The 12,132-nt window shown below is 55.4% G+C and overlaps 1 protein-coding gene across 1 annotated transcript in view; it reads right to left on the bottom strand.

Annotated features, from left to right (window-relative positions):
* The window catches only part of LOC138101927 (uncharacterized), a 958,962-nt gene that overhangs the window by 530,270 nt on the left and 416,560 nt on the right, over positions 1-12,132 (bottom strand). Inside the window, 1 exon segment of the mRNA XM_068999675.1 lies at positions 4,695-4,708. Within this exon segment, the coding sequence (XP_068855776.1) occupies positions 4,695-4,708 (14 nt within the window).

Raw genomic sequence — 12,132 nt, 5'->3', positions numbered from 1 at the left:
AAGAAAACAGCAACAGCCCCGGGGGCGAGGGCACCGGGCCGGGCACGGCCCCGCCGCTGCCGCTGCCCGCCCCGAGCGGCCGGGGAGCAGCGCTGCCCGCAGGGGCTGCATTTCGCCCTGCCCATGGCCTGCTCTGCCCTCCCACGGGGCTGCCTCTGCCCGGCGCTGGCAGGCTCCTCGTTCAGCACTTCCCTCTGCTCCAGGGGGACACAAGGTCCAAGGAGCGGGGCTGGCAGAGGGTGACCTGGGCTGCTGGCAGCTCAAGTCCCGTGTGTTGGGTCTGCCTGAGGGAAAGTTCACGGGCCTTCCAGGGCTGTGCTTTGCATTGGTAGCTGGACGGGTGCTGGTAACAGAGCGGTGTTCTGGCTACTGCCCAGCAGCGCTGTCCCTCTGCCATTCCTTCCCCCATCAGAGGGGATGGGAGTGGGCAGGATCCTGGCAGGGGACACAGCCAGGCCAGCGGACCCAAATCAGCCAAGGGGATGTTCCAACCATATGACTCCAGCTCAGATGTATAAAGCGAAGGGACAGAGGAGGAAGGGCACCTTTTCCCCCAGAAGCTGAAGTTTCCCTGAGTGTTCCAGTTCCAAACTCTTGACCCTTTTTGGAGGCATAAGGTTCTCACCCCGTAGGCTTCCAATCACCCCCCAGCTGTAGAATTTCTGAGCAGTCAAATTAATCAAGTTCACATTTTCTAGATATTGCTGTGTCATTTTCTTGATATCCATATGAGAGGGGACACAGTGATGGATGGGTTTGCATGGGAGCTCCAGAGCCCCGGAATGGAGAGCCTGAGTGTCCCAGCAGGATTTGCAGGAGTGTGGAGGGCAGCTGGAAAGAAGATGGTGGGCAATATTCTCCTGCCTCCATCTTCCAAGGAAGCTTTGATTCGATCCTTGCCTGCACCGTGCTACGGGGCCCCCAGAGGCCCAGGGAGGTGTCTGGGTGGCCCCAGAAGGCGCTTGCAGAACCCTGGGGCACCAGGGAACAGGCAGGAGCATCCCTGTGGTGCTGGGAGAGACACCCAGAGGGGGCCACCCCTGGGGCCCAGGCAAGAGCTGCATTCAGGCAGCCAAATTCATGCAGGGTCTGCCCGGGCGGTGCCAAGGACCAGTCCAGTGAGCTCCTGTCCTCTTTCACCTCTTTGTATTTTCTTTGTATTTCTTTGTATTTATTTCTTTGTATTTATCCTTATTATTATCTTTGTATTGGCTGAGCAGCAGTTCATGGCAATCAGTAACATTTTCTGGAAGTGATAGTTTCTTTCACTCCTTCCTACCTACAGCTCCTTGGCCCTATCTAAAGCAGATTCACGGGGTTTGTTTGTTTAAGTCACATTCACCTTATTCCTTTCCCCCATCACTGCCGGAGCTCCTCCCCTGCTTGCGCTCGCAGGTGCCACCGAATGCGTGTCCCGGGATCGCATCTCCCCGCCCGCAGCCTCCAGCGCCCGCCCTGTCCCGGGCTGGCCCTGGGCTGGCGGCAGCGAGCCCGACAGAAACCAACGCCCGCGGGGCCACCGGGGCTCAGAGCCATGCAAGGGACGCTTTGGTTTGCAGGGACGGAAGGGCCTGGGCTCCTCCCCTGCCCCGTTTGACTTGGGTTAGGATTCAATGTTTTGGCCGACGTGGGAGGGGAAAAAGGTGTGGTTTTTCTCCAGCATTGGGCGGGTTTTTGCCTCGCCTGGAGCACTTGGGCCTTCCCCGGGCCCCCTCTGCCCTCTTGCAGAACCAGTGGCATTTCCCACCCCACGCGGTTTGTAAACAAGAGTCGGCTGCAGTCGAGAAGGCTCCAGGCGCCTCCTTCCAGGCTGACTCTGCCGATGCTGAGGCTGCTCTGGGCTCTGCCGGGGCTCTGCTGGGGCTCAGCTCTGGGCAAGGCTGGGCCCGCTCTCCCCTCGCATTGCTCCGGGCAGCTGAGTCACGGGGGAACAAGGAAGGGACACGTCAAGGGACTTGAGGTTTAACAGAGCTTTTATTCAAAAAACTGCCATAACTACCAGGCTGTCCTAACCACCATAACTAACTAGCAGTGCTAACTACTGTAACTATCCACTTGTCCTAACTACTATAACAAAAAGCTGTCCGCAGGTGCTTCACGTCCTCTGCTGCTCCCTCAATTGCTTTGCTGCAGCGATCAGAGGGCTCAGGCTGGAGAGAGGCTTGGCTGATGATAAAAATGGGTGCTGCCCAAAGGATGAAAAAGAAAGAAATCAACTGTTACTTTCCCAAGTCAAGCTCCTCACAGGCTCTGTTGCATCAGGACAAAGGGGAATGGTTTGAAACTCAGGAGAGGGAAGCAGGCTCAGATTAGATCTGAGGCAGAAGTTTTTTATCAGAAGAGTGGGGAAACACTGGCAGAGGGTGCCCAGAGATGTGGGAGGTGCCTCCTCCCTGGCAACATCCAGGCTCAGGTCAGGCAGGGCTCGGAGCCGCCTGATCTGCTTGAAGATGTCCCTGCTCCTTGCGGGGCACCTGGTCCAGATGACCTGCAAAGGACCGTGCCAAGCCAAACCAGGTGAGGATTCTGCTGGCTTTGCATGTGAAAAGCAGCGAGACTGGAGACCATTGGAGGGGGCCCCATGAGAAAACCCCTCCCTCGCGCTGCTCTTTCCCCTGCAGCCGCTTCGCATCCACCTGCAGCAGCTCCTGGGCAGACCAGCGCCGCTCCTCGTCCCGCTCCAGGCTGCACTCCAGGAAGTCCCGCAGCAGAGCCGACAGGCGCCTGGGCTCCTGCAGCTGCGGGGTCCCGTTCTGCCGGATCAGACAGCGAGCCTGCGCGGAAAGCAAACACTTCTGAAAAAGCTCTGCCAGCTTCCTTCACACCCACGAGTGCTCACAGCGACCCCGGTTTCTCAGCCCCAGTCTCCAGGGACACTTTCCTCCCTGGCAGAGATGCTGCTCAGAGCTCATTTTTCTATGCCAACCAAAAAGGCCAAACACTGCTGCAGCCACAGCCATTCCAACATCCAGATGATGTTGCCTTGAGAGCCAATGTCATTGGCTGACTTTGTTAGTTGGAACCTCCATCAGAAATAGCCCATTTTGCTTCTCCAAATACGGACACCAGCTTTACAGGCCATTTGCAAGAGTCACTGTGGTCTGCCTGTGGTATTTCCAAGGATTCTTACATCAAATGCATCCCTGCAGTGCCACTGACACTCAAGTAAATGCATTCAAGATGTTCCATCCCAGAAACTGTCAGGCAAGGAACCCGAGGTTTGGGTTGCTGAAAGCTCAGCCTTGGTGACATGGAGAAAGTAGCTTGGGCTAGGAAAGAAATATGTTAGACTATGGGGATGTTAAACAATCATCTTCATGTTTTAGACAAGTTTCCCAGTGAGAAGAGTCAGGGGGAGTTCATCTCGCAGAACCTCTTTCAGAAACTCCTTCAGAAAACTTGTTGGGTTTGGGTGTGGGGTTTGGGGTTGGTCTGGGGTTTTCTGCAAGATAAGATTAGAGCTGATGCTCTGGCTTCATGTTTTCAGGTCATCCTCACAGACGGAAAAGCTGCAACAATTTAAAACCCAAAGCAAATTCTGGAGACTGCAGAATATTCGTCTGTGCTCAGGCTCGAATCCTCTGGGAATTCCCTTCCCGATGGGCAGAGCCCTCCGGCTGCTCCTCCCAGGGCGGGTCCCTCTGTGCTCACAGGCCTCTGCAAACTCTGGGAAATTTGCCTCTTACCATGGCCGCCGTGTGCTCAAAGTAAGGAGGTTCTCCTTCCACCATCTCGATGGTCACAATGCCCAAGGACCAGATGTCCACCTTGGGGCCATAAGGAGAACTGGTCACAACCTCTGGGGCCATCCAGTGAGCAGTGCCCACCATGGAGCTGCACTGCTCCTGCTCAGGGCTCAGCTGAGCGCAGAGGCCAAAATCAGCTGAGGACAGAAACAAACACTGTCAAAGGCAGCTGGAATGAGGAAACCAAGCACAAAGATTGCCCACTCTCAGTCTGAGAATGCACTGCTGAATCCAGCTGGAAAAAGTCCGCAGGGCTGTAGCCAAGGCAAGATGGAAGTGGACCCTTAAAGGAACCCTCAGCTTTCATGCAGTGGCTTTTAGTGATTCCCTTGAAGCTTCAGATTCCAACTCCCGCCCCTCTGCAAGGGCCACACCCAGAGCAAAGCCACTGCTGACACCCTGCTCCTCTCCTGAGCTCTCTGCATGGGGCAGCCGCTCTCAGCTGGCAGCAGGGGCCGGGCACCGCCACCAGCAGCACTTGTGGGGCTCTGGCCATCACTGGGAAGCAGCCCCACACCCGCAGCCCGGGAGCGCCGTGCCTGACCAGGAACACCCACCCAGCTTGACAGAGCCGTCCGTTGCCAGAAGGATGTTGGAGCTCTTCAGATCTCTGTGGATCACTCGGTTTGAGTGGAGGAAATCCAGGCCCTGCAGACACTGAGAGAGAGCAAGAAACACGAGGGTGGAAATCCATGGCCGGAATACAGCACACAAGAAAGGACAGTTTAGAATTCTGCCAGCAGCAGCTTTGCTGTGACAGGCCAGGAGTGCAGTGCAGACAAGCTCCAGGCAAATGGTTCAAGGCAAAGCTGAGAACAGCAAATCAAATCAAAAAAGACAGAGAGTCCCACAACAGCAGGAAAGAGGACAAGAGCAGAGTGGAAGTGCAGTGACACTGGCAGGCTGTTCACTTCAGAGGCTCTTTCTTCTGCAGCTCATAAAAACAACACAGAAACAAAGCTCTGAGCATGGAGCCACTCCTGTTCTCAGGCCCTGCTTGGAAGGAGCATTGTGTCCATGGGAAGCACGAGCAGGATCCCTCACCTCCCGACTGACAGCTGCCATCTCTCCTTCAGCCATGCGTGTCTGTCTGACAACGTCCTGCAAAGTTCCTTCATCCATGTATTCCATCACCAGCCAGAGATCTTCATCAACAAGGAAGCTGGAAGAGGCAAACAATGACGTGGAGATGAACGTGCACTGCTCAATTCCCTGATGGAAAAGCCTTGAGTGGAATTTTGTTTCCAGGTCACTTGTAAATGAGGACAGAATCCGATGCAGAGACATTCCTGCCAGGCTGCACAGTCCTTGGGATCTGCACAGTCTAAAGGAGAAGGAGATGCCTGTGGAAAAGGAGAGGCCTTAGATGGCAAGCAGATGAAAAATGCAGTTTAGCAGCAGCCCAGATCAATGTGGAACCACAACACTTGTCCCCAGCTGGTTCAGCATCTGAACTCAGCAGTTCCACCGTTCCCTCCAGAACAAGGCAACACAACTTCCAGAGTTATCCAGGGCAGGAGGCCGTGCCGCACTTAGGACAAAAGTGGTCAAGTGTTTGGAAAACCTTGCAGAAAGTCCCTTCAGAAACAGGCAAGGCCAATGCAAAATGGGCACATGAGGCATTTCTGGAAACAAGAACCTGGTCTTCCTGGTATCTGCAGCAATGGAAAAGAGTTGGGAAGGAGAAGCCAAGGGAAATAATTTCTGACAGGGTTTATCAGCACTTGTCATAAGACCCAGAAAACTGGGTCAGCTTGAAGGAAAAACCAAACCAAAGCAACAAAAGCACACGGAGGGAGTGAACTGACAGGCTGTTGTTTTGGGAAGCTACGGCCGGGTGAGGCTTTTTCAAAACAGGCTACAGACTGCGGATGCCAGGAGAGATTAACGCAGGGCCCGTGCACGGGATAAGAGCTGAAGCACTCACCTGTCCAAAGAGCTGACAATGTTGGGGTTCTTCTTGTCCTTCAGGACCAGGATCTCATTCACAGCTCGTTCCCCGTTCTGCCCTCTGAGACTCATTTTCTTTATGGCCACCTGAAAGGACATTGCAGCACTTGAACTGCAGGAGTCTGGGGCAGGAGGCCGCAGCAAACACGGAGCGAGTCTTTGTGGAGCGACGGAGCCGGGCTGTGCCAAACTGCCTTGGGATGGGACACCCGGGCTCAGCAAGTGTCATTCCCACAGCCCATTTCTCTGCTCGCTGCGGGGCCGCTTACAGGACACAGGGCCAGAGACATTTGGCCTTGGAAGCTCTGCAGAAATGGGCCCTCAGCTCTCAGCCTCAAAGCTCTCACAGCATTCTCTGCACCTGCAGTCTTCTCAAACCGCCTTAGTTTACCACCACTCTCATTATCATTCAAACACATTTTGCAAGCAGGAAGTAATTCTGCTTCTGTGAAAACAGAGCAAAACAGCCGGGAACCCTTTAGCAATCCTGGGGGATTTGGTCATGATTTCAAACGCAACTGCTCTGTTTGGGATTGCACAACAGAGCAAACACGCACAAACATGGCTCAGATGATCCCTGTCACGGGCTGTCACTGACACCAGACCCAAACACAGCTGCAGGGTTTAGGGGAGAGCTTTGCTCTGCACATCCATCTTCTCATTCCTCTCCCTCTCTCTGGGAACAGCTGCAGTAGGACTAAAACCCCAAACTGATGCCAAGCAGGATCGCTCCTTAATTAGGTCTTGAGGTATCCTTGGAAGATGAAACGCAGGATGGAAAAACTGCTAAACAGTGTTCCTGTCCAAGGCTGGGATGAAGATAAATTAGGCCTCAGCCTCCACCAGCTGATGCACTGATGTTTTCAGATATGAAGACCAAGCCAGCGTGTCCTGCTCTGACAGACACCGCTGCCCTCCTTGCATTCCTTTGGCCACTTCAGAAGGCTCAAGTCTGTCCCAGCCGTGCTCTGCAGGCTGACACTGCTGTGCCTTCAGAGGAACAGCCTGTGCAGGAAAGCTCTGCTGGCCCCCCAAAGCTGCAGCCACAGCTCCCAGCAGAGGGGAAAGCCCTCGAGAGCTGCCCGACGCGCTGGGCGTGGTGACACTGACCTCTCCTCCAGTGGCCCTGTCGAGTCCTTTATAAACGGTTCCAAAAGCCCTGGAGACAGAACAGCAGAGAAGAAAGAAGCAGCGCTTTAGGCCCTGGGAGTGAAAGCCAGCCCAGACAGGAGATCTCTGCTGCCTGCAGCGTTTACAAAACACCTGGGTGCATCGACCCTTCAAACAGCAGCGCAGCAGCCACCAGCCCTGTGCCTCGCAAGGTGTGCGAGAGAAAACTGGGGCCCAGCATGAAGGAAAAGGGCTGGAGCAAATCCCAAATGTCCACACTGAATTACTTTAGTCCAAAACCTAGGGTGGGAGCAGGTGTCTAAAGAACTGGAGAAGAATGTGTTTCATCCTTTTGCATTTCCTGCCTACGAGCTGCAGGATCCACAAGGGCCCTGCCAGCAGGCAGCTGATGCATTTTCCCCTCCAGTGCAGCAGCTCTGTGCCTGTTACTGAATGTACAGGGTTTACTACCTGTGCTGAAAAGGGCACTTATTAGTTCATCTCTGGTTTCTGTTTCTAAACTGTTATGTTGATAATCCTGACCGGTGGATATTTTTGGAAGCAAACTATTTGAAAGGAATCATCTTGAGAACTGTTTTCTGACAGTCACCAGATGGTGAGCTGCTCTTTCAGGCAATCAAATTCCAGGGACAGAAGATCTTCCAGGTCCTGCTCCTTGCTGCAGGCAGGACACTGCCGGCCTCAGGGGCCTCTGACGGTGCCTTCTGACCACAGTTACCAATTCTGATCAGGACTGAGAGACAGCAGGATCGTGGCCCAGTGTCTGAAGCTGTTTGCAGCTTGCCTGGCTTCTCACTTGATCCTGCACCAGCAAATACCTGGCCCCTGCTTGTGCAGAAGTAACTGCCGTGCACTTACCCTTGGCCAACCTGCTCCAGTTCCAGGTATTTCTCGGCAGGCTCCCCCACGCTCACGGTGCTCCCTGAAAGAAACCACATGGAAGACGCTCCCTCCCAGATGGAGAGCCCGCCTTGCAGCAGGGCCAAAATGCAGCCCCACTCCCTGGGGCCGGGAGCCCCTTGGTCTCAGCTGGGCAAGGACAATAAATGACTCTGTGACATTCAGCTGCACAGCAAGCCTGGGTGCAGCTGATGCTGAGACACACACGCAGCACCCTGCTCTGGCACACAGCAGCACAGCAGACGTACTCAGCTGCATCAGGCACCACTCCTCTCTGCCCTCTGGCTGCAGGGCTGTGCTGCTGTCAGAATGTTCAGCCCAGGATCCCGCAGCAGAGGGAGGTTCAGTGTCCTCTTCCCAAGCAGAGGGAGGTTCCCCATCCTCTTCCCAAAATGCAGCAGGTTCCTGGTCTTCTTTCCAAGCCACGGGACGTTTCCTGTCCTCTTCCCATGCCGGGAGAATTGCAGCCTCCTCTTCCCAAGTCCCAGGATGTCCTCTGTCCTCGTCCCACGCTGGGAGATTTCCGTCATTCTTGTCCCATGGAACTGGAGCCTCGCTGTCCTCGTCCCACACCGGGTGATGTCCACCATCCTCGCCCCACACCACAGGAGCTTCACTGTTGTATTCCCAAACCATGGGATGTTTGCCCTCATCCCCCAGAACAGCGGGAAGTTCACTGCTGTCTTCCTCCTCTTTGGCCTCCTCTTTGGAAGCACAGGGAGACAGAGGAGGAGCTGATGCTGCTTTTGTGCCCTGTGGACAGATGGTAGCGTGAGGGACAGGAAGTTCTATCTCACTTATCGCCTTATTTATCCTCAGCTACACATCCAGCTGCACTAAGCAGAAATGGGATTCAGAGCTGTTCAAACTAGGAATGGGCTAAAGTCGACATTGCCACTTATTGCTGGGCATTCCATATTCCACCGTGGCTAAAGCCAGCAAGCAATCTTCTGCCTGCAAAACCAGACCTGCAGCTCTTCAAAAGCTCTTCAGCAGAGAAGGAGAAAAGTGCCAGGGATCCCTGTGCTGCTGCTGCTGCTGCTGCAAAGACACTGGCAGGAACTTTCCTTCAGCCTCCCAGGCTGGCGCTCGACTGCCACACGCCAAGCTCACAACTCTCTGCACAATTCCCACCACCAAAGGTTCCTTTCCCACTCACCGAAGGAGGAGCTGCTCGGGATCCACGCATGAGGTGCCCTGCAATGGGACAGGCAACACGAAGCAGATGCTGTTAGGAAAAACCTGTCCGTGGTGGGAACTCCCACGGAGCAAGGACACTCCGAGAGAGCATTTTGCTTCCACAACATCCCTCCAGGAGCCACAGTCCCTTCGCACAGCAAGCAAGAGAACAGCACAGAATCCTGGGCTGTGTCAGCTCTTGGCTGCAGCAGCCAACGCAGGGAGTTCCAGGCTCCGCTGGCACAGACTCTGCGCTTGAGGGAACAGAACCCCCCCGGCTCCATTGCAAATGCTGTGCACGCCCCGCTGGCTGCAGACACCCCCTTTTTCAGCTGCAGCTGCTGGCAGGAGCTCTCCCAAACCAGCGGTGTCTTAATGGCAATTTGGTTACAAAGGCAGCTCAGTTCCACTGGGAGAACAGAAAGCACACAGCAAGCCCGAAGGCACCGAAGCTGCACCCAGGGAAAACCTCGACTTACGTGCCAAGTGGGCTAAAAAATACCCCGAATAAGCCACAGAGTACAGAGTGCAAACTGCAGCAACCGCTTGCTGGATCATTTTGGCCGCGCTGCACACGTGGCAGACTGTACCCCTGCAAGCACAGAAGGACACCCGGCAGGGGCTGGGCTGGCTGCTGAGAATGCCTCGGGCAGGAGGATCCTCCGGCAACCAGCGGGCGCCCAGAGCCGCTCTGGACACTGAGGGCTCCGTGCCCACAGCAACGGGAACACGGTGAGGACGCGGCAGCGTTCCCGTGACATCACAGCAGCAGCTCCCGCAAGAACCGCCTGGAAGGTTCTCCTCTGTCACAAAGGAGCACAAAGGATCCTCCCGGGGCACAGCCTGTTGCTCAAAGCATCCAAGAGAAACCCAGAAAATGCAGCAGACAAGGACAGCCCATAGCCAAGCCTGAACAACGAAATCAAAGCCATGCACTGATGCCCCGAATTAGGGGCGGGAGTCGGGAGGCTGCAGGGCTTCCCAAGGAGCCGGAGGCAGCCAACACGCAGGGCTGGGCAAGTCGGGCCGGGAGCAGCGGAGAGCTTTGTTTCCCTTCCCAGCTGAATGGCGGCTCAGGCCGGGCCCGTTCCAGGGCTGTTCCTCAGCTGCGGCTTTCCCCTCACGCAGCCCGGGGGGCGCTGGGAGCGCGGGGCGAGGCTGGGCCGTGTGCAGAGCCCGCCCCTCGCTGCGATTGGGCGGTGCTGCCATCAGTCGTGGTTCTGGCGCGCTGATTGGTCGGAGCGGGGAGCAGCCCGGGCCCGGAGCCGCCGGCAGGGCGGCCGTGGCGCAGCAGAGGCGCCATTGGCGGAGCGTCTGTGCGGGCCCGGGAGCGGCGGCGGCGGCCGGAGCCCGGTGAGGCGGCGGCGGAGCTCGGAGGCGGCCCCAGCGCAGGTGGGAGCCGCGCTCGGTTCTGGCGGGGCTCGGCGCTGGCTGCGGGCGGAGGGGGCGGCAGGGGGCTGGGGCGGGTTCGTTGTGCCGTGTGGGCGCCGTGTTCGCCCTGGCGTGAGGGCGCTGCGGGAGCGGCTGCCCGCGCTCTCCTTGCCGCTGCTGCCTCGGCAGGAGCCGGTGCCGGAGCAGCGCTGGCTCGTCCCGGCTGCTGTGGGTAGGACAGAGGTGGCTGCCCCGTCGGCGGGAGTGTGCGGGAAAGTTCCCGTGGCCAGAGGTTTGTGTGCCCAGAGGAGCCGGAGGAGTCCTGTAAAAGGAACTTTATTCCTGGAGCAAGGGAGAGGCCACGGGGCATTTCCCGTGGGCTCTGTCCAAGTGTTGGAGGACGCAGCCTCCTTTTTATGCCGATTTCGCCGGCCGCATCTCCGTGTCCCTTTCCGCAGTGGCTGAGGTCCTTGGAAGGTACAGACTTCCCGATGCGCCTGCTGCATGTGCCCCTTAATGTGCACCCCCACTTTGTATAACATCCGATATTCATGGCTCTGTGAAGTTTTATTTCCTTTGTTCTCTGTTTCACCACTTTTCCTTGGCCATCTCTTTGCCAAGAGCACTTTGAGTCCTTTAATTTTCCACAACCTCCTGGTCCTTCTGCTGAAAGAGAATCTGATGCCATCCCAGGGTGAAATGTGGCGTTGCTCATGGGAGTGGATTGGTGGGTGAGAAGGTCAGGAGCTGGAGCTGTGGGCTTGGTTATGATTTGGAGGACAGCTTGTAATCTAATGATGCATTGAAATGATCACTGGGTTCTCTGGCACCTGGTATGAATTTGTTCGGGTTCCCAGGGGCTGCTCCATGGTGTTGTAGGATTTGTTCTGGTGGCCGTTCATCTTTTCCCCATTTTTGGGCGCTCCCAGAAATGCCAGGGATGCATCAATTGACCTCTTTTCTCTGATTAAATCATCACATCCTTGGATTCCCAAGTGATTTCGCTGACCTTGTGGCAGCAAAAGCAGCCCAGTGGTCAAACCCACCCTGTATAACCCAGACAGTGCCAGCAGATGTTGGAGTGGGGAGAGGGATGATTCCCCCCCGCTTTTGTGAGTGAAGTTCCCCCAACATTCTCCGTTTGCTGTTTTCCTTTGCAGCTTCAGGGATTTCTGTGGCAGAGTCAGAGATGCTCAGTGTGGGCTCTGCCTTTAGCGATGCAAATTCCGTCTGTGCAGGGAGGCAGAGCTTGGGGTGAGGGGCAGAGGGAATCAGCCCAATTCCTCTGGCAGGCGAGGAGAGCCTGGGACATTGTTGCACACTTCCCCCAGCAGAGTTAATTTGCATTTCTAAAGCTCCTCTGCTGGCTGCCCGGAAGGAAGCTTCTCCTCCAGGGCAACCATCAGGTGACTCACCTATGGGCCCTCCCCCCCAGCTGCTTTCTTTTCCTTTTCCTTTTCCTTTTCCTTTTCCTTTTCCTTTTCCTTTTCCTTTTTCTTTTTCTTTTTCTGTTTCTTTTTCTTATGTTTTTTTAGCTCTTTATGAGTTAAAGGGTCATCTTTAAACCTCTTCCAGTTTTGCAAAATGCAGCCTACAGGTGAACATTGAAAAACCCATTCTAAAATTCTCCCATCACTAACTGCCACGCACACACATACACAGAAAAACGCCTAAACAAATAAAGATTTTTCTACTTCTTCCCCTAAGACTAAAAATTGACTCTCACACCCCTGGCCCAAACCCAGCTGACAATGTCAGAGTAGGATTATTAAGAAAAAAAATTCTAGTGATGTAATCCTGTCACAGAAACTCCTGGAAGAACAAAAACTCTCCAACGACCTTTTTAGTGTTAGAG

This window comes from Aphelocoma coerulescens, unplaced genomic scaffold (genome assembly GCF_041296385.1).
Source record: "Aphelocoma coerulescens isolate FSJ_1873_10779 unplaced genomic scaffold, UR_Acoe_1.0 HiC_scaffold_56, whole genome shotgun sequence".
NCBI lineage: Eukaryota > Metazoa > Chordata > Aves > Passeriformes > Corvidae > Aphelocoma > Aphelocoma coerulescens.
This window is presented reverse-complemented; position numbering and strand designations above follow the sequence as displayed.